We start from the raw sequence: 27,220 nt of genomic DNA on the forward strand, positions 1-27,220 counted from the left end.
AGGTAAAAATGCCTTTATTTCTAAGATATGGCTTAACTACACACAGTGTATTAATTAAGCCAGTTTTGGAATTCATTTTGCAGCATAGGACAAGTAGAGGAATGGTCAGGACACTCCTCTGACAATTCAATCTATTGAGCTCTTTTCTTCAGCTGTTTCTGATGTTTGGAGCGTCGTTTTGGATTGCTCTGCATGACAGACAGGTCAGACCATGGGGAAGATTGGTAACCCACATCCTCTGCTTTTATGGGCTCGATAATATGGCCTGCTTTGGTGACAACCTTGGGAGCAGTCAGCTTTTGGAAAGCTCTCTGCGTGTTCCACGTGGATCCTATAGGATTCTGGATGGTCCTTTCAAATTGCTGATGGTGGGTGAATGGATACGGGAGCACTCGCACCTGGAAGGGAAAGAAGAGGGATTTGGCATGAGGCCTAAGGTGCAGTTGTTTAAAGGGAGCCTAGAGAAGGCATAATGGCTCATGCTTGTAATCTCAGCGTTTGCAAGGCTGAGACGGGAGGGTCACAGGTTCAAGGTCAGCCCGGTCCATAGTTCAGTTCTACGTGACAATCACAAGGGAGGTAAGCTTGAGAGGCCAAAGCACCCCAGTAGTCCCATATAATCTTAGGACTGCTAATCTGTTTGAAGTGATTTGGTACCCATCATCTCAGGCTTTGCCAATGGTTTTAGGACTGAAAACCCAGAAGACCACTCCTGCCTGGCTACAGTAATTCCAAGGCTGCTAACCAGTGCGTACTCATACAACACTGTCACTTCAAGGAGCCCAGGAGCCTCATGGATTCTGACCCTTCTATTCTCCTCCTGCTCTCTATCCCCCCCCTTTTTTTTCATAACAGAGTCTCACTAATGTAGCCCTGACTGGCCTGAAACTTGCTATGCAGACCAGGCTATCCTGAACTTCACAGAGATCTACCTTCCTTTCCTCTTTATGATTGATGTTTTAAGGGAACCAAAGATATGCTTCTGAATCCTGAATGCCTCCAGGTTCTTGAGCTCAGCTTTATTTTCTTAAGGCAGAGGATGTAGAGCTGGTTGGCCCTACTTGATAGCACCAGCCATCTCCCTTGGCGTCATCATATGTCTAGACAGGGGAAGTGATTTTCCCAAGTAAAATAAGCAAATGCGAGAACAGAACCCTTGGGTTCCTGGTCCTTGCCCTGTACTCTTCTCCACTCCAGAGTCAGTACTGAAAGAAAAGGCTTCCTTTGCCTTTCGGCTACGGAAATGTCTCGTTTGGGTTAATGTTCTTCTATCTGTGTATGCTACTAAGGGTATGAAAACATAAAGTCAGTTTCAGGAGTCCTCTCCTGTTTTGACACACTTTGTTCTATCGCTCCTATGGTGTCTAGCTGATTCAGTGGTTTTCAACCTCTGGGTCGCAACCCCTTTCAGGGTCAAATGACCCTCTCGTAGGTTTTCTCATATCAGATATTTTTATAACAGTAGCAAATGATAGTTATGAACTTGCCATGAAAATTATGGTTGGGGGCACCCCAACATGAGGAACTATATTAAAGGGTCACAGCAGTAGGAAGAGAGCGAATCCCTGAACTAGTTAAAAAGAAGAGGCAGTTGGTTGTGTTCGTACAGCACACACAAAGTCCTAGGTCCAATCCCCAGGGATCACAAACTAGATGTGGTGGCATATATCTATAATTCAAGCACTTGGGAGGAGGTGGCAGGAAGAACAGATGTTCAAGGCCACGCTCAGGAACATAGTGAATTCAAAGTCAGACTAAGCTATACATGAGATCCTGTCTAAAAATAAAGGCAAAGCAAAAGTCAAAAAAGATTCCTGGAAAATCACTTCATAATTTGCTGTGACAATAGTAAATAAACACGGGAAGGAAAGGCCATCCTTTCCGAGAAGCACACTCTTAGCTGTCATCTGTAATTTTGGCCCATTGGAGCCTTCTCCTCCTACAATGTGGGCCCCCGTAAATTAGAATCAGGTTGTCAGGCTTGGCAACAAATGCTTTTACCCAGTGAACCACCTCACCGGTCCTATCAGGGTGTTCCTTCCCTCTCCTTCTATATCCAGTTGTTTAGTTATTATAGTTTCAGCTGGAATTATATTGGCAACAGTTTCTGCAGTGATTGGCTTAGAAACTGAGATCACACAGAATGACTAAACCGTTTTTGAGAGAGGGCCTCGTATCCCAGGCTGCTCACCAATTCACTGGGTAGCTAAGGACGACCTTGAACTTTTGATCTTCCCGTCTCCACCTCCAGAGTGCTAAGATTAGAGATTAAAGGTATGCTTTCTGTCTAGCTCCACTGTTACAATGCTAGTAACAGAACCCACAGCCTTGTTCATGCTAGGCAAGCAGTCTAGCTTATTAGCGTATGATTCAGCTGAAAATTTCCTCACTTTTGTGGACAGATAATTAATGGTTCATCGCCACTTTTCTTGACACATGACTCAAACATTCTGGTCTCCAAGTGTTACCTTGACTACAAATCCAAGCGTAGAGCAGAATGGTAAATTTTTAGTTTAGCAAACCTCATTTAGAGCAGAATGATCCAGAGTACAAGTTTCACTGCGACTTGGTGGCTCAGTTACTGCTTGCAAAGAATCTCTTTTCAGCCTAAACCTTGCCAGTAGCCAGAACAGCACAGCCTGTCTGGCTTTACTGCTCTCACAACCAGTCAGTGGAAAAGACAAATTTGATCTGTTGGTCACCATCACACCAGGTATGGTGGCACAGGCTTTAACAGGTGCTGAGGTTAGGGATTAGAGGTGTGGGTCGTGTCCAGCATGGAGCAATTGGAGTTGAAGGCCAGTCTGGGGTAAGTCTCAAAACAATGCAAAAGTCAAGAAACCCCAAATGAAAACATCATGATCCCTCTCCCCACCAAAAAGAGTTCTCTCAAGCAAGAGAAGCAGGTAGTGGAGATCAGTCACCTAGAGAGTGCTCGGAACCTCACCTGGTGAGCCGCAGCGTGGATGTTGCGTTTCTCATTGATAATCACATTGGGCAAATTCCTGTCTTTTCTCGGTGGACCTTCAGGAGCTTTAATAAGAAACCTGGAAAGCCATAGTCAAAGGAGTATTCAGGATTTAGTCAAAAGTGCGGGGAACACACTTCAGGGTGGGCTGGGGAAACCGTGCTCTTTTGACAGGCTTTTCCCTCCGCTTACCGGCGTCTTTTTTTGGCACTGGGCTTCAGGTCCATCCCGCCCCACTCTCCCCAGCCAGGCAAGGTCAGGTCCAAGTCCTTTGGCTTATTGGCCTGGATAGTTTCCCTCTTCTCTTTTAGAAACTCCTTGATGACATCATCTCCGGCAAAAGCTTCCTTTATCATTTGCTTTTGGTCTCTCTCCACTTCATCTTCCTGGGAAGAAATAAGAGCAAGAACTGAAACTTGTCTTGCAAGTGCTTCACAAGGAGACCGAATCCTGGGTTGTGACATCTTAGCGCCCCCTAGGGGGAAGTGCTGAAAGAATGATCGATTCGCAATAGGAACCAATCAGGCAATCATGCTCCAATTTCTTTCTCTCTAGGGCGACACAATTTAAACCCTTCAATAAGGAAGTTTTAGGGTGGGAGAAAAGATGGCCAGGGTCAAAACAGAATCTCCAAGTGTGGCCGGAATGTGAGCTCCAGCAGCTTTATATCCCAGGAAAAGCAGATAGGTCTTGCTAGTTTTAATTACTTAAATTTGGGGTTGGGGCTGAGGGCAAACCACTGGTGGTCGGAAGTGTGGGGAACTTTAGCGGTAACTCAGAACTGAACTTTGAGTTCTCGTGCCTGAGATCTAGCCAGAGTTTTCAGTAACTAACTCCTCCATTGAGACCTGGTCGACAGTCACCCCAGAGAGCTTTAGTGGCCCAGAATTTAGGCTGCTTGTGTGGCTCAGCTGTGTGCATATATCTGCATCTGTTAAACTGACACTTGAGGCCCACCAGGCACCATGGTAATCTGGAATTCTTAACTCCTGAACCGTCTTCCCAGCAATACCAACTTTCACGGACTGGATGTGTAAGAAGGACTCGTTCTGTTCCAGCTCTGGCCCCTACAAGCCCAAGACCCTGGCTCTACTCACCTGCTCCTCTACTGTTGTGGGAACAGCCACTGATGTCACAGAAGGAGTTCTTGTAGTCAGGAGTTTCTGTAGACTGATCATTTGCTCCTTCTTCTTCCCCTTCAATTCTTCTTGTGGCTTCCTCCTTACCTGCTCCCCTTTTACTGCAGCTCCAGGGAGCTCCTTATTAGGAAGATAGTCCTCTTTACCTAGCTCTTCTAGTTCCTCCAGAGTTTGTACTCTCTCTGGCCTCTGCAGCAACAGAGGCTCCTCTTCCTCTGGGGCAGGTTCCTCTTCCTGGACCAGGAGAACTGTCTTTGCTGGACTCTCTTTTGGCTTCTTGGACAGACGATTGTCCTTACTGAGTTTCTGAGACAGTGCCTTCAGTTCAGATAATACCTCCTTGGTTGCAGAATCTGGAGGGAAAAAAAATAAAGCTGTCAGAAGTTTGGAAGTTTCCCAGTTAAGGAGTATTTGCCAAGCAACTACTGAGTGCCAAGAAGCATGAAATACACTTTAATAAGGACAAACAGGGTCCTATTTCCCAGGTGACTGCTAATGTCTGGGACTGGGGCTTAACTTCCCTGCACAGTCAACTCTACTTGGAAAGATCACTCAGAATTCTTTTTAGTTGTTTTTAAAGTGTGGTACTGGAGCTCAAACCCGAAGCCTGGCATTGCTTTTAAATACTGTCATAGGTTAGGGGTGTGGCTCAGTTGGTAGAACAATTGCCGAATAAGCATGAGGCTCCAGGTTCAGTTTCTAGCACTGTATAAAACTAGTCACTGAGGCACACATTTGTGGTCCCAGTACTCAGTAGGCGGAGGCAAGGGCGTCAGAAGTTCAAGGTCATCCTTGACACGTAGTAAGTTTAAGGCCAGCATGGGATATATGAAATCGTATTTAAGAAAAAATTCAAGCAGCCTCTGGGGCAAGAATATTATTTATAGAAAATCTCATCATGGAACTGAGGAGAGCTGGGCAGTGGTGGCACGTGCTTTTGATCCCAGCACTTAGGAGGCAGAGGAGTACAGATTTCTGAATTCAAGGCCAGCCTGATCTACAAATTGAGTTCCAGGACAGCCAGGGCATCACAGAGAAGCATCTTGAAAAACAAACAAACAAAAAAATAAGAAACCCATTCCCAGCACTACAATAAATAAACAAATTTACCATGTAGCCTGCAGAACTATTCATTCTGGGGAAGTGTCACTCAAATACAGACACATAAAACCTAGCATTATGAAGTGCTAAAAATGCCATTTTCCCACTTTATGTAAGCAAGACAAAAAACCCAAAAATAAAAAATTAGACTCGAGACATTAGGAGCAGTTTAACAATTTCTCCAAGTCTACCTCTTATCCAAAAGTATGTATGGATTCTGACACTTACCATCTTACTTGATTGCAAGTCTGTAGGCACCAGCAATGCTAAGCAACACCTTTTCAAGGCTAGCTTAGTATATAGCCTCTTGAAAGTCCCTAGATGTTAATCACCATAGAGCATGTGCGTGTGGACATTCCTTTCTTTTCTCAGTCCAGACACAGCAACACGAAATTGTCCCTTCCACCCCATCACAGCTCACCTTGGCCACCCACTGGCTTAGCATCCTCGTTGAGCTTAGATCTTTTCCTAAGGGATCTTCTTTCCTCAAATTCTTTCAACAAAACATCTTCCTCTGCCTCTGGTTTTTCATTTCCCTCGTTTTCAGAAAACTCATGGGCCACAGGCTCAGGCAGTTCATTCAAGTCGGCCTGGACCTCATCCTCTTGTGCATCACGATTGCAAGTCCTGAGCATCCATGGATTGAGTCCGTCAGCATTCATCTGTGCTTCATTCACCGCATCAGGAACTAGGGCTTCTTCCTCTTCAGCGCCTCCCTCTTCTTCACTCTCTGAAACAACTTGGAGCTTCTGCGTCAGTTCCTTGTTCTTAGCCAACTGTTCTTGCATAGCTTGGCGGGCCTAGAGGAAGGAGTTCCCAGCACAGGCGCTTAGTCGTTAGTGACTATAGCAATACCTTTCCCCTCATTTCTTAAAACGACCTCCACTCTTGCCTTTCTAGCACTGGGTTTGTTAAATGTGTAACAACAATAAACTCAAGCTGCTGCCTTTATTTTTTTTCTTCAGAATGCTGGGCTGGAACCCAAGCTTTCACCATGCTAGGTAAGTACTCTACCATTAAAGCCACAAACTCAGTTTTCCCATTTCACTTGGCATTTCTTTTCTCTTTCCCTTCCTTCCTTCCTTCCTTCCTTCCTTCCTTCCTTCCTTCCTTCCTTCCTTCCTTCCTTCCTACCTCCCTCCCTCCCTCCCTCTCTCTCTCCCTCTCTCTCTCTCTCTCTCTCTATCTCTCTCTCTCTTTCTCTCTCTCTCTCTCTCTGGCTTCTCGAGACAGGGTTTCTCTGTAGCTTTCGAGCCTGTCCTAGAACTAGCTCTTGTAAACCAGGCTGGCCTCGAACTCACAGAGATCCACCTGCCTCTACCTTCCTGTGAGTGCGGGCCACCACCACCCTACCCACTTAGCATTTCTTACTAGCATTTACTGTTTAAATAGTACACATAAAATAAACAGTAGCCATAGAATAAAATAGAAAGACAAATTATTCTTAGGAAGCAACAGGTGAAAGACAATGATAAAAGTATAAAAAGTTTCTTCCTCTTTTGCTAGGTTTGCCTTGATGTTATTTTTTTTTCTTTCATCTTTTTCTACCTTTGTCCTGGTCATTTTCTCTCTGCCTTAACCTTTTTTCTGATGTCTTTCTATATTCCTGGTTCTTCATTAATCCTTGTGACTTTCCCCCCAATTCTATTTCTGCTGCCATTCTTGTGTGCTGATTTCCTTTTTTCCTCCAATTCCATCTCCTTTTGTCTGGTCTGTCTCTTACCTCCAGGTCATACTTTGCCATAATTGCCTTTGACTTGGCCCATTTGCCACTGTTCTGATGCTTAAGGCTCATTCGCTCCTAGAAAGGAAGGACAAAATGAGATCTTTAATGCCTTTCACGGATAGTTGTTAGCAAAGGTGTCAAAAGCAAGAGGCAATCTCACCATCATTCTGGCTTTCTCAATTTTTTCCAGTTCTTCCAGTGCAGCATTTGGATCGACTTTCCTCAGCTGCTCAAAGTCTTTTATGGCTTTTTTGGCCTTTCCTTTCTTCACAATTTTGTGGTACCTACAGGGTAAGAGAGGAGGTATGGGAGCTGAGACTTCGCTGAAACACAGAATGTCACATGCAAAAGTGCCCACGGGATCCAAGGGGTTTCCCTAACGCAGGTGCTAGAATGACTACCACAGTCAATACGGAGCCTTAGACAATGGCCAGGACTCTCCAACCCTTTGAACTTCTGCAGAGCAGACTCTCCTGTTCCTATAGCTCAAAGAAGGAAGTTCCAGAGAGGGAGAAAAGCAAAAAAAAAAAAGTTCTACTGGATTCCACGCTCTGGAAATTCAGAGCTCACTCTGCAGAACCACTCCATGGTCTTTTGGAAGGAGAGAGAGTAACCAAACAGCCCCCTTCTTGTCAATGTCAAGTATAAATGCTAAAGGCAGAGGAGAGGGCATTCCTGAAGTGACACAACCACATGAGGTTACTCTAGGAAAAGGTGATGCCATTCCTACTTGAGAGATCTTTTACATGACCTTAAACATCATGTTAAAAGTTTTCTCCAAAGGGTTCACGATTAACGACACCACTTGCTAATATGAGGTCCACAGCTTCCTTACTTTTTACTTTTGATTTTCTTCATTCTTCGAGCCCTGGCTTCATAGTAGGACTGCAGAGCTCGGGCCCTCTGAAGCTCTGCTCGGCGAATCTTAGCCTACAATGAATGACATTTACAGTAACTCCTGGACTTGAAGTCAAATGCTGGGAGAACCATGGCTTGCCTGGGTATGTGAAACGGTCTCCAACACTTACCTCTTCCAGGCTCATGGCTCTGAGGGAGGCTTTTTCCACAGGAGTCAGTAAAGGGTCTGTCACTGGCTGTTTGTTCTTATGCAGGAGGTTAAAAACTTCCTGTTCCAGAGGGGTTCTTGCCTTAAGGAGGTAACAAAACATGCCAAACCTTAGGTTCTAATCTAGCTGTTCAGAGGAATAGACAAAGCTTTATTTTATTCTGAATTTTAAAAATTTGTTTTCTTTTCCCTCCCTCCCTCCCTTCCTCCCTTAGACAAGACCTTACTATCTAGATCTGGCTAGCTTGAAACTCACTATAGCCCAGGCTGCCCCAGAAGTGATGGTGTCTTCCTCTTTTAGCTTCTCTAGTACTGTGATTACAGGATGGTACTATTCCACTCAGCTTGATTTGTTTTTGAGACAAGGTTTCTCTGTGTAGCTCTGACTGTCCTGGAACTTGTTCTGTAGACCAGGCTGGCCGTGAATCCACAGAGATTTGCCTACCTATGCCTCCTGAGTGCTGAGATTAAAGGTGTGTGCCACCACTGCCTGGCTTCAGCTTGAATTTTCTAAAAAATTATAATTAAGACAACTTCCACAAGGGAACTCAGGGACTTTTTAATATTACTTGGGCGATCATTTTCTGTTATCAATTTTCTTAAGGATTTAAGCATGATAGTCTTATGTTAAATGCTAGGAAGAGAGCATTACTAAATTGTCATGTTAATTTTAAAAGTCCAAAGCTGTCAAAGTGACGGTGGTGCATGCATGCCTATAATCCGTACACTAGGGAGACAAAGGCAGGCTGACAGCTCCAAGTTCAAGGCCAGGCTGGGTGACAAAGCAAGCTTCTGACTCAAATAAAACAATACAAAAGTAAAAAAAACCATTATATATATTTGAAGCAAACACCAATTAATTACCTTATAGTTGGGAATCTCAGGGTCTTATCATAACTCTACAGGGAAGGAGAGGTTAGATCTTAAGCATTATTTGTCATTGATGATATTAACTGGAAAATCAACCCAGAACTTTTTTTTTTGAGGAAAAAAATCAATTTATTTAGCTTATAGTTATAGCACATCATTAGGGAAGTAGACAAGATTGCTGAGCAAAAATTGGGAACTTGGGGGGGGGGTGGGGGTAAGAGGAAATGGGGAGAGAAAAGTGAGAAGGGGAGGATGGGGGAAGCTTGGGGGAATGGGATGGTTGTATTTGACAGAACTTTTTTTTTAAAAAAAAGATTTATGCCTGCATGCTAGAAGAGGGCACCAGATGTCATTACAGATGGTTGTGAGCCACCATTTAGTGGCTGGGAATAGAACACAGGACTTCTGGAAGGGTAGTCAGAGCTCTTAACCACTAAGCCAATATGACCAGTCCCCTAGAACTTAACTTATTTTGCTATATACATCATGGTCTGGCTAGCCTCAAACTTCAATCTTTCTGCCTTAGCCTTCCAAGTGCTGCCAGGTATGTGCTACTATGCCTGGCTCTCATCTTTTTATTCATTACCAAATAGACAAGAACAGCCATTCTTAGGTAGATTTTGCCTAGTAATTTATCTTACGGCAGGGTATGTGTTCCCTATCAAATATTTATCCAGCCTTCTTGTAATTCAAATTTAACTCTGCTCGTTTTCTAACTTTGGCTCCTGCTCCTTAGTTTCCAGTGACTTTTCAATGACAGGTGGTAACTACGAAATAAACTGTGCACCAGTTATTTCACACGTCAATCAAATATCCCATTTGCTACTTGGCTGACATTGTGAGGATGACTAAAATCATCAGGCCAATCAGGCCATAGTCCATCCGGACACAGCCCAAAGACAGCCTTCGCAACAGCCAGTTCCAAACCTCACATATTATGCGTGGTTTTCTTCAGTAGCCACATGCATCATGGTCAGTAGTAAACTTACAGATATCTGAGCAAACGCATAAATACACATCATCACATGTTACACGGTGCTATTGATTTAGCCATAAACCTATTCTACTGAATGGTAAAGGTGCATGTTCTTCCATTTTTAGTATCTGCAGAAGTGATCAATCACAGGCTACAAAGTGATTTATATTACAATGTTGTAATCGCCCTTCAAATTCAATTCAGTTTGCCAACATTTATTGATTTCAGCTACATTCCAGGCACTCGTGAGGGGTGCTAGGATGACGCAATTAATTAAGATAGATCCTGTCTTCATAGAGCTCAGAGCAAAGAGATACACATGCTACTAACAATGTCCCATTAATGGGTTAAATGTTAGAATGGTAAGCACACAGAAAGGGTTTGTTCATCCTGATTTAGGAGGTGGGTGGGTTAGAGAGGGAAGGAAATAACTCTTAGATTTAGGTATGGAGGCTTAAGCACAATTCTTTCAAGAGTGGGAAAAGTTCAGACAGATGGGCATAAAAACAGAGGTATTGGGAAGTAAGTGGTATGTAAGGGAACAATGCGCTGCTCAGCACAGCTAAAACACGAGGCATTTTTATTTTGCTTAAGTGGAGTGCTTTAGATTTGAATTCTTACAGTGACTGTGTGTGTGTGCACGTGTGTGTGGGTGTAGGCGCTCATGCCATGAGGCACAGGGCAATTTTTGGGAGTCAGTTACTTTTTTCCACCACGTGGGTCCTGGGGCTAGAACTCAAGTTGTCAGGCGTGGCACTTAGCATTCATAAGGCTGAGCCCTCTCCCTGGCCCAGGATGGATTTTTAAGTAGGAGAGTGCCAAGTGATTTTGTGGTTCAGAATGGACATGGTGAGTGTGAGGATCCTGACCAGGGCAGCAAAATCTAAAAATAAGAGAGAAAAAGCACCCGAAGCCATAACAGATTTGATCAGATCAGCCTACCACGCGTGCTAGGGAGGGGACAGCTAAGGGAATGGGTAGGGGTCAGAGGAGCCAGGTTTTCAACCCAGGTGACCCAAATGGGGAGTTCGGCTGTGAACTGAATAAAGGTGGCGGTTAAGGCTTGGGAATCTAGAAGAGTGATATCTGGGGGGACAGTTCACATGGAGATGTGGGCACGCCTCACCTACAGGCTGTGAGACTAGACTTTGGGAGAGATTGAGAGTGACAGCCAACTCACAGAGTTGACAAAGTAAGACCCGAAAGGCCCAGGAAAAGCTGGAGAAACCAAGCAGTCAAAGGACAGAGCGGAAAGCCAAGGCTGGGAGAGCGTCTAAGAACGCGGTTGTCCATGCTGTGGCCAGACAGGCTGAAGCCAAGGAGGGCTTAGGACAAGGCAACTTGGAGGCTCGTTATTACTGCACTTTGAGACCGGCAGCAGGACAGTAAGAGGAGACAGCAGCAACAGCAGCGGAGACCAGATCTTCCCAAAGCACGTTCCTTAGTAGGTTTGCTTCATTGTGTAAAAGCTTAAAACACAATTGAACTTTGCCATTTTTTTCTATTCCCAACTTTAAAAAGTTTTCAGCTTGCCGGCCGGTGGTGGCGCACACCTTTAATCCCAGCACTCGGGAGGCAGAGGCAGGCGGATCTCTGTGAGTTCGAGACCAGCCTGGTCTACAGAACTAATTCCAGGACAGGCTCCAAAACCATAGAGAAACCCTGTCTCGAAAAACCAAAAAAAAAAAAAAAAAAGTTTTCAGCTGGAGAAAGAATGTTGCTAAAGTGTCCTGGTTGACTGGACCTTTCAAACCTCTACCTCAGGCTCCCAAACAGCTAGGATTACAAGCCTGTGACATCATGCCCAGTCCTCCTTCTCTTGAACTGAAAATCCTTCAGTCTTAGGCTTCCAAGCGTGGGAATTGTGGGTGTGCACCACTTCACCTAGGCACATCCCTTTCCTGAGACTCAAGGCCTCAGTCCCGAGTGCCAGGATTACAGGCAAAAGCTACGATATGCGACCTGCCACTTCACTTTTCAGAAAATCTGCTTATGGTTCAGATTAGGTACAACAGGTGAATTTGCTCTTTGTGCATAGCCTTTAAAATTCGGGTGTAGGAACTAGGCGCCATTCCAGGACTGAGAGAGTCGAGCAAGAGGAGTCAAGGCCAGCTAGGATACATTGTGCCTCAAAGCAAAACGTAACAGCTACGATACATTGTGTCTCAAAGCAAAACGTAACAGCTAGGATACATTGTGAACACTTTGGAAAATGCCGGTGCTCACGGAAAGGAAAAAGAGATAGGGGTAAAGGTTACTTTATATCCTTTATAGAGAATGGTGCAGTTTATGCTTTCTTCCACTTTGTCTCTCTTAACTCTTCAGCTAGAGTTAAGTGCAATTTTAGGAAGGTGAAACCCAAACTACAGCGCAGGCATTTTTGATTCTCCGCCTCCAGAAATGCAGTTCTGTTACCGTCTCTGGTACTTTGAACTCTGAAGTTGCAAGGAAAGAACTGGAAGCTGCTAGCCAAACTCTTTCCTTTCACTTTCCGTGCCATACTAGCATAGTTTCTCAGGAATAAACCTCAGAATAAATGGCATAGTATTCTCAAAGTATACCATCTGGGCCCCACTCACTGAGGAAGAGTCTGGGCCATTCTTAATGTGGTCTTCTTCACCGACATGGTACCCTCCGGCTAACTCCCAAATTACACTATCATTTGGAAAAAGCAAGGCGCATAAATAGTGTGGAAACTACTTTCTCCCCCCCCAAAAGGGGGTAAAATTCATGAATATAGAAATAAAACTGTAGCCGGGCGGTGGTGGCGCACTCCTTTAATCCCAGCATTCGGGAGGCAGAGGCAAGCGGATCTCTGTGAGTTTGAGGCCAGCCTGGTCTACAAGAGCTGGTTCCAGGACAGGCTCCAAAGCTACAGAGAAACCCTGAAATCCTGTCTTGAGAAAAAAGAAAAAAAAAAGAAAACTCTAAATCAACAATAAAAACTTATAAAACTGGTTATTTTAGGGCAGGCATGGAAGGCAGGCAGGGCAGCGTGAGACATCGCTATGTAGATTTCATACTTTTTTTTTTGAAACCCTGTAAATTGTTATTACCTCTTCAATTTTTTCCTAAAGTCTCCCTTCATTCTGCAGCCACACTTTATACCTGATCTCTTTTTCATGTAGAAAAGGAAGAATCCTAGAAAGAGAATGGTAGTGACTTCAAAAATACTATCAGAAAACAGAGCTTTTTTTGTTTGTTTGTTTAGTCATGGTGACAAGCAATGCAGTTTTAATTAGCTCAACTTCCTGACATAAGACACTATCATTTCTGGTTTTTTAGAAAGCACAGAGAAATGTAACATCTTTGTAGTCAGATCTATCGGTACTGTTTTCTTTGACTATTTTTCTTTAAGACAGAACATTCTAGTAGAGACTCCATACCATTGGTATACTAGAAAAGTAGGCTGGCTTCTCTGAAGGGGTTGTTCATATAGTAAAAAAGAGACTCTAGGGACCAATTCGGCCAAGAGTGTAATTGCCATTCTACCAAAACCCTATCATTTGCTACAGGCTAAAACCCCTAAAATGGGAAGAATACCTAATAACGAAGAAGAGTTGGTACATTAAAACGCACCCAACTCACACCCCCATGATTATACATAGTGGCAGGGGTCAGTGTTTGGGAAACATGGCTTTAAAGTATTCCTCCCTCCCTTCATGAGTTACTCACTGAAGTTCTTGTCATTAAATGGTAATATAAGTTTTGGGTGGTAGCATTACAACAAAATAGAACTGGGGGATAAGAAAGAAAATATGAAACAAAAAAAGAAAGAAAACATGGGTTGGAGAGATGGCTCAGTGTTTAAGAGCACTGGCTGCTCTTCCAGAGGACCTGGGTTCAAATCCCAGCACCCACATGGCACGTCCACCTATCCAGTTCCAGGAGATCTGACATCATCACACAGACACACAGACAGGCACAACACCAATGAACATAAAACAAAAATAAATTATACACACACACACACACTTTTTTAAATTAATTGTTTTTGAGACAGGGTCTCATGTAGCTAGCTCAAGTTGGCCTCAAACTCCTGATTCTTCTGCTCCCACCTCCCAAATGCTGGGATTACAAGTATGTATCACCATGTCCCAATCTTTGTGATCAGACGTTTTAACACTAAAACTCATAAAGCCATGTTTTAAATACCATAAGCACAAACAGGATGACTACAGAGCTACTGTGTGGCTTGGCTATTTCCTGACTGACAGCTAAGATACACTGTCTCTCTTCTGACCACCGAACGAAAATGACAAAAGCTGACATTCAGGGTTAAACTCCTTCAAACTGGTTGAAGGGTTTGTTTTCGTTTTGCTGCCCTCACCTTCCAGTCAAGAAACACTTGTTCAATGGGAGCAAAGGAAGCTGGCTCCTTCTCCAGGGGGAAAACCAGCTGCTCTGCTTCCCGGTTCTTCTGAACAACAGAATCCCATTTGGAGAGGATCTGTGAAGTCTTACTGAATGCCACTTCTCTGTGGATCTAAACCAGGCAAAGTACAGAAAAGGAAAGGGCCATGAGATCCCACATCAAGCTCAAAGGAATACCAAGAAACCAGAAGGTAATGTTTCTTTCTTTGTCGTCCCCACCCCAACAACCAGAAGCCCTGAAATGGCCTCTTGCTCACTTCTGAAGAGTTCAGCCACCCCTACTTTCCCGCCCCTCCTCAGTTCAAGTTCTTCCCTGTATAAGGGGATGCTTTCCATGTTACTTACCTGTTCAACCTCGCCTTTGTTAAGGGGCAAGTCCAGAGTCTTCTTTGACTTGACTCTACTCAGTTGCTTTTTTACAGCAGTCAATGAGGAGGAAGGCTTAACAGGCTCAAGCAGATCTGAAAGGGCTAGTTTTTCTCCAGAGCCTGTGAAAAGGCCAACTTTCTCATCAGTTTTGGAGGTGAAACAAAAAAAAAAATCTCAATATAATGTAGGAAGTGGCCTGAATAGAATATGTTGAGTCTCAAAAATGTATAAATATAAATTATCCTTATTTCAGTCCTTTATCCTTTAGGCATAGTGACACCACTAATCTTGTACATTTCCAAATATGTTAGGGGGTAGAAGGAGAAAAAGTTATTTAAAAAGTCAGTTGTTTAACGCCCCCCCCCCCCCCCCCCCCCCCCCCCCCCCCCGGCCCCCCCCCCGCCCCCCCCCCCCCCCCCCCCCCCCCCCCCGCCCCACAGGGTTTCTCTGTGTAACAGTCCTGGCTGCACTGGAACTTGCTCTGCAGACCAGGCTGGCTTCAAATTCACAGATCCTCCTGTCTCTGTCTCCTGGATTAAAAATGTGTGCCACCACTGCGCTGCGCAGCTTCTCCTTGTCTTTTTACTTCTCTTGTCTCATTGCAATTAATTCGTCCCACAGCAGCCAGTCAGTTTTTAAAATTATGTATCTCAATATGTCATAATCCTGCTGAAAGTGATTCAAGACTGCTTAATTATACCTAGAATCTCATAAACCCAAAGGACACGTCCTGATAGGATTCGGTCTTCATTTGCAGTTAACTCTAACTCACAACATTCTACTATACTCGAGTAATATTAGTCCTTTTCCTGAATTTTTCTTTAAGTGTTCCTAAGCTGTTCCTTTGACAAGAATGTTTTCTCCCACCTTTGTATGGTTGACTTTTTTTTCCCTTCAACCTTGCCTCTTCAAGGATCTTTCATGACCAATCAAATTTTATAATGACTTAGTATTCCCTTAAGTCATTATACTATACCACTTAGATTTTGTCTTGTTTTTAAGATAAGATCCCTTGTAGACCAGGGTGGCCTTGAACTGTGTAGCCAAGCTTGGCCTTGAATTCCTGCCCTTTGCTCTTCTTTCAAGTACTGAGATTAAAGACACAGGCCACTGCTGCATCATCCTGTTTCAGTTCTTCCCATCATTCCTAGACTGTAGAGCCCATCTGATCATCCCTTATTCTTCATTGTTGACTTAGTACCTAGACTAGTCACCTGCTATTGATTTAGCCGCTTTGGTGGATACACTGCAGAAGCTCAATAGAAACCTGTTGAATCAATTCAGCTAGCTTACTGGTAGCACACTGCTAAGCGCTCTGAGGTTCCAGTGGTGATTACTAAAAGTTCTGCCAAAGTTCAGAAAAGGTTAAAAAATGGTATCTAGACACAGTAACTATGCCATTTACTAGACCTATTTGATTTTTTTGGTGGGGGCAAACAGGGCCTCAGAATATCACCCTAGCTGGCCTGCAACTTGCTATATAGACCAGGCTGGCCTTGAACTCACATAGATACACCTGCTTCTGCCTCCTGAGTGCTGAGAATAAAAGGTATATGTCACCATACCTGGTAGAACATGTATTTCTAACAGTCATGATATTGTCCTTTTCCTCTCTTCCCCCAACTCAGGGGATAAGAAGGGACTCTTGAGGGGGCGGGGTATAGTATATCTTAGATACTACTAAGCTTCCAAGACTCAACATTTAGTTATTGATTAGGAAATCAATAACGGGAAAGCAATGGGGTTGAAAAATGTCTGCCACCTCTACCTAGGTCAGTCAGGTAAGGGTCTGCCATTTCCTTTCTGCTAAGGAGGCCTAAGAGTCTGTCTTGATCCCTTTGCCCTGTGACATGCTGCTTTGGAGGGAACCACAGCAAAGATGCTGATGTTCAGGAAGTCATAAATAAAAAAATAAAAATCAACTAATAGTAGACTAAAGACTACAACATGAAATCCAAAAGTCTGAAGTGCTAAGAGATCACAGCCACTGTCAGCCTTAACTGGTCATGGAAGGAAACTTCCTGTTGCAGCGGCTGACCAGAGACTCAATCACCCCAGTGACTTGCTGTGGCACAACGCTTAGTCCAAAATGGCTATTTGTACCCCACTTCAAGCCTAAGGAAACACCATGAAAGAGAGAGTAAAGGGTGGCTTGTTATACGGTGGTTGCTTCCAAATTGAAACCGTCCCATGAGGGGGGGGAAGGTTCATGAGGAAAACAAGTGTCACATGTCTGGGAACACTGAAACTTGCAGGTTATCCAAGTCCACCCCCAAGACACAGAAGTAGCTAACAACTGTTGGGGGGAAGAGATATGAGCAGCCAGCTACAGAGATTTTCTTGGTCAATTCCTTAAAGAAGTCAAGGGGTGCAGCATTCTTGAGTTTTCATCAGTGTTGCAGTGGGCTTTAGGTAATACACCTGCTTTGGGGTCATGCTAGCTCCTATAAATAACCTCTCACCCATATTCTGTTAGTCATGAAAATAGAAACTCTTTGGTTTACCAACATCAAACAACTCTTATTAGGCTCCAATAAAGCTGAATATCTATCTGTCCGTCCTAACTCAAAGCATCATGCGAGAACTGAAATACAAAGGCAATTGTGAGTTGGGTGGTAGTGGTGCGTGCCTTTAATCCCAGTACTTGGGAGGCAGGGACAGATGGATCTCTGTGAGTTCGAGGCCAGCCTGGTCTACACAGAGAATTCTAGCACAGCCAGGGTTACACAAAGAAACCCTGTCTTGAAAAACCAAAAAGGAAAGACAGATAAGAAAAAAGGCAATTGTGAACATTAAAAAGCTATACAAACACTGCCCATCAAAATCCCAGCAAAATTCTTCAAAGACCTCAAAAGAACGGTACTCAACTCCATATGGGAAAGCAAAAAACAATCCTGTACAACAAAAAGAACTTCTGAAGGCATCACAATCCCTGACTTCAAACTCTACAACAGAGCTACACTACTGAAAACAGCCTGGTATTGGCTTAAGAACAGACAGGAGGACCAATGGAACTGAATAGAAGACCTGCATATCAATCCATACATCTTCGAACACCTGATCTTTGATAAAGAAGCAAAAAAAAAAAAATATCAAATGGAAAAAAGAAAGCATATTTAACAAGTGGTGCCGGCATAACTGGATATCAACATGTAGAAGAATGAAAATAGACCCCTATCTATCACCATGCACAAAACTCAAGCCCAAATGGATCAAAGACCTCAAAATAAAGCCAGCCACACTAAACCTTATAGAAGAGAAAGTGGGAAGTACATTTGAATGCACTGGCACAGGGACCCACTTCCTAAATATAACTTCAGCAGCACAGACACTGAGAGAAAGAAACAATTAATAAATGGGACCTCCTGAAACTGAAAAGCTTCTGTAAAGCAAAAGACATGGTCAACAAGACAAAACAGCCTACAGAATGGGCAAAGATATTCACTAACCCCAAATCAGACAGAGGTCTGATCTCCAAAATATACAAAGAACTCAAGAAATTGGACATCAACAACCCACATAATCCAATAAAAAAAAAAATGGAGTACAGACCTAAACAGAGAACTCTAAACAGAGGAATCTAAAATGGCTGAAAGACACTTAAGGAAATATTCAACATCCTTAGTCATCAGAGAAACACAATCCAAAATAACTCTGAGATTCCATCTTACACCTGAAAGAATGACCAAGATCAAAAACAGTGATGACTGACAACTTATGCTGGAGAAGTTGTGGGATAAAGGGAACACTTCTGCATTGCTGGTGGGAATGCCAGCTGATACAACCCCTTTGGATGTCAGTGTGGTGATTTCTCAGAAAATTAGGAAACAACCTTCCTCAAGACCCAGTAATACTACTTTTGGGTATATATCCAAAGGATGCTCAATTGTGCCACAAGGACATGTGCTCAACTATGTTCATAGCAGCTTTGTTTGTCATAGCCAGAACTTGGAAACAACCTAAATGCCCCTTGACAGAAGAATGGATAAGGAAAATGTGGTACATTTACACAATGGAGTACTACACAGCAGAAACAAATAACAACATCTTGAATTTTGCAGGAAAATGGATGGAGCTAGAAAACATTATTTTGAGTGAGGTAACCCACACAGAAAGACAGTTATCACATGTACTCACTCATAGGTGGTTTTTAAACATAAAGCAAAGAAAGCCAGCCTACAAACCATAATCCCAGAGAATTTAGACAACAATGTGGAGCCTAAGAGAGACTTACATAGATCTAACCTACATGGAATGTAGAAAGTAGAAAAAGATAAGACCTCCTGAGTAAATTGGGATAATGGAGACCTTGGGGGAGGATTCAGGGGGAAGGAGAGAGGCAGGGAGGGGAGCAGAGAAAAATGTAGAGCTTAATAAATATCAATAAAAATGTATAAAAATATATACATAAAAAAGCTATACAAACACGACAGCTAAGGTAGTAAGAGATACATGGAACCATCACTCAAATGGCTTTATGGATTAAGCATCCTATTGAGGTCCATAGGAGATACTCAGCATTCTTTATTTGACTACCCTTAATGCATCCTCACAGGTAAATATTTATGATTTCATGCATAAATACTTTTTAAAACTTATCTTCAGGAGCTGGGCAGTGGTGGCGCACACCTTTAATCCTAGCACTCTGGAGGCAGAGGCAGATGGAGTTTGAGGTCAGCCTGGTCTACAGAGTTACAGAGTGAGTTCCAGGACAGCCAAGGCTGTTATACAGAGAAACCATGTCTCAAAAAAAAAAAAAAAAAAAAAAAAAAAAAAAAAAAAAAAAAGAAGAAGAAACAAAAAAATGAACAAAATAACAAACCCTTACCTTCAGAACTAACATTAAACTCAGACACTTTCAGACTAGCCTCAGATCTCTCAGCCGATTTCCACCTGAAATTAGGAAAAAAGATACACTAGAAATGGAAACATTTGCATGGGGAGTGCAAAACACTTCCCTTTATTGTTTTGTTTCTAAGATGCTGAAGTCTAGGATTTCATACCCGCTCTACCACTGAGTTACATCTTTAAGGCAGTTGTGGTTTTATGGTCCACACCCCACAGTCCACTTTTGTCAGAACAACCAAACTGCTTCTAACTTTAGACTTAGTCTAATCCACATCTCATATTCTTTATATAGCCCCAGCCCTTAAAAAAATACAATGTAGTACAATGAAACAGATTTAAGCACACATAAATTTGAATCCAGGTCCTGCCCTTATAAATGGTTCAGCATGGAGTTAAAATTTTAATTTTAACTTTAATGTGGTTAATATGTATTCAATGCTTCAAAAGAGTATTGGTGTGAATTAAACTGACAGCAATAAGGAAAATAGCTAATAATCATACAGTTTTTTACTATATGCTACACACAGGCACTAGGATCATTATGTGAGATACTCAATAAATCTTAGTAGGGCGAGCAAGATGGCTCAAGAGATAAAGGCCATTGCTGCCAAACCAAACTGAGTTTGATCCCTGAATCCCCCATATGGAAGGAAAGAACCAACTTTTACAAGCTGCCCTATGACCTCCACTTGTGCTAAGTGGCATATGTATATCCCCACACAAAGGAAGGAAGGAAAGATGGAAGACAGGCAGACAGACGGACGTAATTATAAGCTGTCCAAACTGACAGAGATGTTACCTATTTTTTCCACTAAGGGAACCGATCGCTTCCAGAAGTTTTTGATGTTTTCTTTCTCCATCACCGTCCCCCTAGACTCAGAGGAGGAAACTCCATTAGGACAACGCGAGGAGGGGAAAGACAACTTGGAAATAAGTGCACATGCAAATTTGGGTTCTGGTTGGCAGAGAACAGGGGATTCAGATGAGATATTATATGACCACTCTAATCCAAGCTGGATTTGGAATTAGGGAACTGTTTCAAAATCCAAACACTATATAAGGAATGTAGATCCTTCAATCCATCCCTGACCAGAAAAAAAAAAAAAAAAAAGACTGTAGATCCTTAGTAACTTGGAATGTCCTAACTGATTTGAAGATAACATCTTAAACCAGGTGGTGGTGACTCAGGCCTTTAAACCCAGCACTGGTGGATCCATGTGAGTTTGAGGCCAGTCTGGGTGGTTACAGAGAAACCTTGTCTGGAGACTACCCCTCCCCTGTGTTTTTTGGTCAGCTTAGTGACTGCAAATGAATCTACTGATAATTTAATTATTGTCTGCAGAGAAACCCTGTCTCGAACCCTCCTCCAAAAGAAAAGAAATCAGCTTAAAATACTGTTTCTGCATAAAAGTGTTTTTTTTTTTCATACAGAAACACCGACCAACAGTTAAAGTCATAAGCACAGTTCTCAAAGTGGCTTTTTATCAGGAGAAACTACCCCACCCCCTTCTGAGATAGGGTCTCATTACGTAACCTTGTCCGGATTGGAATTTACTATGTACCCCAGGCTGGCTGCAAAATAATATAGATTCACTGCCTCTGCCTCCCAAGTGCTGGGTTAAAGGTGTGTGCCACTTGAGCTTCATAGAATCCCTTACAAACAAATGAAGACAAGCTCTCGGTTAGCACGGGTCTCAAATTTCAGATCCTCCTGCCTCAGGCTCCTGAGTTCTAGGATGACTACCAAGACCCCTGACCTTTCCTTATCATTAATATCGGTACTGTTTTACACAGAAGGAGGGGAAACGACTTAAGGATTTTGTCAAGGAATTAGGCATACAATTTAGTCGGCAGATGCTGGAGTTCTAGGTACCCCCCCCCCAATATATATATCTCCAATCCTTTCGGCTCCAGGAATGCGTTGTTCGCCCTGATTTTGAATCAGTTCAACGCTGGTCACCCACCTCATCTTCACTGGCACTCAAGGGGTAGTTGGTTGGCAAATCCACTAGTTCTTCCTGCTGGCTCAAAGCCAGAAGGCTGTTTTAAAAAGGCAAGATAGAAATATTAGCACGCGAAATAACCCTTCTTTTAAAAACAACGTCTCCACCAGCGGTTCTCAACCTGTGAGTCGCGATCCACCGGAGGTTGTCGCACGATCCTTTTAAAGGAGTTGCTAAAGACCATCGGAAAACACAGATAATTACGATTCATAACTGTGGGAAAGTTACAATTATGAAGTAGCAACGAAAATAATGCTATGGTTGGGGTCAGCACAACATGAGGAATTGAATTAAACAGTCGCGGCGTTGGGAAGGTTGAGAACCGCTGTTCTAAACCAATTCATTCCGTTTTTTTTTTTTTTTCAGTTCTGAGTAGCCCGAGAAGAGGTGCAAAAGCGCAACAGTAAGAGCACCTTTGGCAATTTGTCAAGACTTTACATTTAGACCGAAGTAAGGCAACACCTCCAAGGTAACAGTAACTGACACCATTCAAATTCGCAAGAAAAAGAATGAACAAAACTCATTAGGGATTGACGCTGCGTTTCCCACCGATGCTACTGCTGGTCTTTGAGGTAAAGGCAGTTTCCTAATTAACCTTTTAAAGATTCTATTAGCGATTCTATGCATCTTCTACCAGTCCGATGCCTTAATGTAATCTTGATCTTTTGTACCCAGAACTGGGGAGATAGGCGAATAATTGAAACCAACCGAGTACGGGTGTTTAACTAAGGAGATTGGTATTTAGAAAGAGTCTATTACTTAACAGAGTATCTCGGTATTTACTAGGCAAACATTACCAAATGGACTACATTTAGATTTTATAACGCTGAGGGGGAACACGTGAAATACCACAGGAGAGGTAATGTTGTGGACGACTCTCACACAATTTGGCACTGCCTGCGCAGATCGCGCGTGGCACAAACAGAAAATGGGCACGTGACAAATAAAGGGAAACCAGGAATATTAACTTTGTCAAGAGATAGATCTGATCGACCATTAGGTCTAACAGCGTCGCACTTAAAGAGCCGAAAAACAGAGGCGCAAAATCAACTTAAATTAAGGGGCTTTAAAGGACTAATAGCAGATACATTAACTACTGGCAGGATCTTAAGAGACGGATAACTACTGAGTGTTAGAAGGTGGCGTTTCTCCCCCTAACTCCAGGAAACTCAGCCCTCGGACCCGGGATCTCCCTTTTACTTCTTACCCCTTCGCAGCTTTGGTCGCGTGCATCGCCGTAGCCTGTCTCTCACATGGAACAAGGGCGGAAGCCAAAAAGAGAGCAAGTTACTAGCCTGCCGCAAAGCAATTATTGCTTCCGCCAATCAGGCACGACTAGACGCGTCATTTCCGCCCAGGGAGAGGCTGGTGAAGAATTTGAGTCCCTTTAGGATTGGCTGGCATAACGCCCAGTTGCCTGGCTGCAGGCAGCAAGGACGGCGGGCGGGACTTTGCAGTCTCCGTTCTTTTCGGAGCTCTCCAAATTAGCGGTGGCGATTCTCAGACCCTTGATTTTCTTGTTGTCCCAGATGAGTGAGGTGAGGTCGAGGGTGTCTGAGCCCCGATGAAAGCTAAAAAAAACTCCAAAGCCTCCAGGTCCGTGCCCAGCTGAACTGTGTCTCACAAAACTCATCGCTGGCCAGCCTCAGACTCTGTTGTACTCCCGCATAGTGGTCCACATTGAACCAGAAGGATGGAGGGCACACGAATATAGCAAGTTTCCTCCCATCTTAAGGGAAATCACTTTTGAGTCTATGTACCTGTGATTGCAGCCCACTGTTTCTTCTTCCTATGCAACAAAATGTCATTCAAAAAAGAGTTATTAAATTATTCCTAGCCCTGGAAAGGCAGAGGCAGGAAGATATCTTACATTTCATTCGGGGCTACATGGTGAGAGCCCTTCACACATACACAATGTTATTTCATCCCAGTTATAGCTCACTGGCAGAGAGCTTGACTCACAGGTACTAGGCACAAGGTCCTAGTCACAGTTTCTCACCTCTTGACGAACTTTTTTTTTTCTTGTTTGAGACAGGCTGTATAAAAATTCAGGCTAGCTATAAAAATTGGTGATCCTGCCTTAGCGTCCCAACGGTTGGAATTATGTTTGTGGCATCGCATCGGGCACAATAATTCTGTTTTTATAAACTTATCTATTTATGTATGTGAGTGCATTTGTGTGTGTGTGTGTGTGTGTGTGTGTGTGTGTGTGTGGAAACCAGAGGACAATTTGTTGTCCTTCCACCATTTGACTTCAGGGATTAAATTTAGGTTGTCAGGCTTGAGGTCATCACTTTTGTTCGTTGAGCTCCATTGCTACCAGTCTGAGACTTCTTGCCTGAAAATATTCTTGCCATTTCTTTGAGGTCATTTCCATTTTGTTTTCCTCAACTGTTCCACCCAAGTGTCTTATGATCAGTGGCACTCTAAAGTTCTTAAGGAAAATAACACTTCTTGGTCTTTGTCTTCCCAGAATTTGATACGGGGGTTTGGTAGTTCTTTTTGTTTTTCATTATTCATTCATCATTTTCTAAAAAAATAATTGACTCTGTGCCAGACTTTTAGAAGCTGTTGATATATTGGTGAGTAAAACAGATATATTCTATGGTGTCATAGATCCTATTTCCCAGTGGGCTTTATTAACACAATGTTAATGTTGTTAAAACTCCATCCCAGAGTTCCCTGCCTATTCTCTCCCAGTATCTTAGCTCTGTGACCAGCTTCAATTTTCTCTTCTGGATACATCTAATATACTTTTCCCCTAAATGATGATATTCCCTAAAATTCTACTCTCAGTCTTCTTTGTTTGTTCCATATGTCCTTCCTGGGGTATATTGTTTTTAAAACTAATATGTAAACTTCAAAGTCTACACTTCTAAGAAAGATGTCTTTCTTAAACTATAGACCAGTATCTGGTTGCCTTCTTTGTTTCCACAACCACAATAGAAATGACTGGTGACTTCTGCCTTTCCCACAGAATTCTCTATAACTGGTCAATAAGCTATCCAATCAAGTCAGATGTTTGAGAGTCACCTTAGACTCACCTTCCCGTGGTTATTCCCCCAACACCGTCACTTTTAATTCCTGATTCTCTCAATTGTCTCCCCACTTTTCTGTCATTTTATATTTATAACATCTTTATATTAATTTAGATTATCTCAATTTCAGGTCTGTGGTATTGCAGTAATCTTATAGAATAGGGGAATAGTGAAGTTAGATTATCTGTGATTGAAATTTAGTTTTGTCACTTATTAATTTGATAAGTAGTTTTTTAACATATTTAAACATTTATTTCTTGTTTGTTAGGGATATGTGGAAGTCAGAGGGCAATTTGTGGGAGTCGGATCGCCTTCCCCCATGTGTGTTCCAGGAGTTGAACTCAGGTTATCAGGTTTGGGGGAAAGCACTTCTGCCTGCTGATTTTCGTCCAAGATTGGTACTTCTTAAGCCATTTAGGTCCTTGGTGTCTTTGTTTTCTTATTTTTAAAATGGGAATAATAAAGTCAGTCAGGCATTGGTGGAACATGCCTATAATTGTAGCACGTGGAAAGGAAAGGTGTGAAGACCAGGAGTTGAAGCTCATCCTTGCCAACATAGTGAGTTTTGTGGCTAACCTGAGTAACACGAGATGTTTCTCAAAAAGTGGGGATAATACTACATTAGGTAGTTGTGAAAAATAAATGAATTATTATGTACATGAAACAGTAAAATAAGTGTAAAACTCTTAGAGTAGCCGGCTACACACACATCAAAGGTTCAATAATTGTTAACTATAATAATGGCAATTGTTTCAATCAGTTTTTCAGTTGCTAGTCTTCTATCCAATTATGTACTTAAAAGATGTGAAGAGACTATTATTAAGGAGATAAAAATAAAATACACGTTTAGTCTGTCCTCTCTGAATTACTTGTCACTTCTCAAGACACTTCAAATTATGTTTTTATAGATAGATGCTATTTTATATATAATATGAATAAGAACATTTTTTAAAACATTGACTTTTTTTTGAGAAAGGGTTTCTCTATGCAGCTCTGGTTGTCCTGAAACTCACTCTTTAGACCTCAAACTCAGAGATCCGCCTGCCTCTGCCTCTGAAATGCTGAGATTAAAGGTGTGCACCACCATGCCTGGCCCTTCAAGTCCCCTCTAATGTGGAGTTATAAGAATGGCAAGGCCATGTTGTAGCTAAAACCTAAAGGATGACAAGGAACCAGTTTTGCAAAGAATGGGGGAAAATTTTCCGGGCAGAATGAACAATGTACACACAGTCGCTCAGGGTTAGGAAGACCTTACAGTATTTCAGAAGCAGAAAGGACAGTGTGGCTGCATCATTGTGAATAACAGAGTTCAGGCCATTTAGGACCTCACAGATGATGAAAGAATATAAAATGGGTCACGAATATTAAGTTATGCAGGAGAGTGACATTTGAAGTTTTATAAATATCATTTTCCTGCTGTGTGTAGAATGGATTGGAGATGGGCAGGAGCAGAAGTAGAGAAAGAATTGGCTGTGGTGGCCTTTATTTAATCCCAGCACTCAGGAGACAGAGGCAGACAGATCTCTGTTGGTTCACGTTCCAGAATAACCAGGGTTCAGTTATACAGAGAAACCCTGTCTTGAAAAACCAAACGACCTCCCCACCCCAGAAAAGTAAAAAGATTCAGAGATCAGTGAGGAAGCTATTGTGCAGACAGCAAGAGAAGGTGGCAGCTATGGGAACAGAGTCACTGATGGACCGACCAAAAGAATATGGGAGGAAAGAGAAAGATTAAGCCGAAATTACTGGCTTCATCAAGTGACTGGGTAGTAGGCTACTTACTGTGAACTCCAGAAGACTAGAGAGGGCATGGGTAGAGACAATAGTGGAGGGAGACTAAAATTTCTGTCTTGTATTTTTGTAGTTTGAGAATTCGTCACCTCCCTGTTGGTATGATAAAATGCCCTGGTCAGAGGCAACTTATGGAAGAAAGTGTTTATTTTAGTTTTTGGGTCGAGAGGGATAAGAGTCCATCCTAGCAGGGAAACACGGCACAAAGGGAAGAAATGGAAACAGGAACAGGAAGCTGAAAGATCGCTTCTCGCTCTCAAGATGGGGGTCTTGCTATATAGCCCTGGATAGCCTGAAACTCACCGTGTAGGCTAGGATGGCCTCATCCAGTGATCTGACTACCTCTGCCTCTTGAGTGTTGGTATTAAAGGCGTGAACCACTATACCCAGCTGGAGCTCACATCTTTTAATGCAAGCAGAAGCCAAGTGAATTGGAAGTAGGGCAAAGCTGTAGACTCTCAAACCCCATTCCAGTGATATGCTTCCTTCAGCAAGGCTGCACCTCCTAAAACTCTTCAAATAGTACCTTCCATTGGAGACCCAAGTGTTCAGATAGCTGAACCTATGGGGGACATCTCACTCAAACCACCACAAGAGTTAAGTACTTAATTGTAGAGGTAAAATGGATAATAGGGTATAGGGGTTGTGGAAGTGATTGTCAGTGAATAAAACTATAAGCAAATTCACAACCAAGTGAAAATAACAAAAATTATTGTGTGTGAATATGCATGTATACCTCCACCCCACAAATAGATTTATAATTTCATTTGACTTATGTTTCACAAAGAAGACCCAGGCAGCCGGGCGACGGTGGCGCACGCCTTTAATCCCAGCACTCGGGGGCAGAGCCAGGCGGATCTCTGTGAGTTTGAGACCAGCCTGGTCTACAGAGCTAGTTCCAGGACAGGCTCCAAAGCCACAGAGAAACCCTGTCTTGAAAAACCAAAAAAA

At 42.9% G+C, this 27,220-nt stretch overlaps 1 protein-coding gene and 1 long non-coding RNA gene across 3 annotated transcripts in view; one reads left to right on the top strand and one right to left on the bottom strand.

Moving 5' to 3' along the window:
- Positions 1-22,762, bottom strand: Utp14a (UTP14A small subunit processome component). The gene is made up of 15 exons (XM_050123976.1): positions 22,648-22,762; positions 21,402-21,477; positions 20,237-20,307; positions 19,418-19,482; positions 14,566-14,708; positions 14,177-14,332; positions 7,963-8,082; positions 7,770-7,864; positions 7,095-7,218; positions 6,932-7,009; positions 5,630-6,008; positions 4,066-4,460; positions 3,161-3,354; positions 2,948-3,047; positions 1-398 (listed from the first exon to the last, which is right to left on the bottom strand). The coding sequence occupies exons 1-15, from the start codon at positions 22,671-22,673 to the stop codon at positions 132-134; spliced, it is 2,289 nt and encodes a 762-aa protein (XP_049979933.1). The 5' UTR covers positions 22,674-22,762; the 3' UTR covers positions 1-131.
- The window catches only part of LOC126489624 (uncharacterized), a 64,580-nt gene that overhangs the window by 4,245 nt on the left and 33,115 nt on the right, over positions 1-27,220 (top strand). Inside the window, exons 1-2 of one of the 2 annotated variants that reach the window (XR_007588967.1) lie at positions 6,028-6,209; positions 21,807-22,012. This is a non-coding gene — a long non-coding RNA (uncharacterized lncRNA). Of the gene's footprint in view, positions 1-6,027; positions 6,210-21,806; positions 22,013-27,220 lie in introns of those variants that run through there. The other variant, XR_007588968.1, reaches the window with a different exon arrangement.

Source organism: Alexandromys fortis, unplaced genomic scaffold, assembly GCF_014885135.2.
Source record: "Alexandromys fortis isolate MF-2015 unplaced genomic scaffold, M_Fortis_MF-2015_v1.1 scaffold_224, whole genome shotgun sequence".
Taxonomy (NCBI): domain Eukaryota; kingdom Metazoa; phylum Chordata; class Mammalia; order Rodentia; family Cricetidae; genus Alexandromys; species Alexandromys fortis.

Excerpts from the sequence above, each read along its gene's own strand:
- Utp14a (XM_050123976.1), bottom strand. The coding sequence starts at position 22,673 with ATGCACGCGACCAAAGCTGCGAAGGG. Across the intron at positions 20,308-21,401 it reads TGAGTGCCAGTGAAGATGAG|GGGGACGGTGATGGAGAAAG; the intron begins GTGGGTGACCAG and ends CTCTGAGTCTAG. Across the intron at positions 14,709-19,417 it reads GTTTAATGTTAGTTCTGAAG|GCTCTGGAGAAAAACTAGCC; the intron begins GTAAGGGTTTGT and ends GCCTTTTCACAG.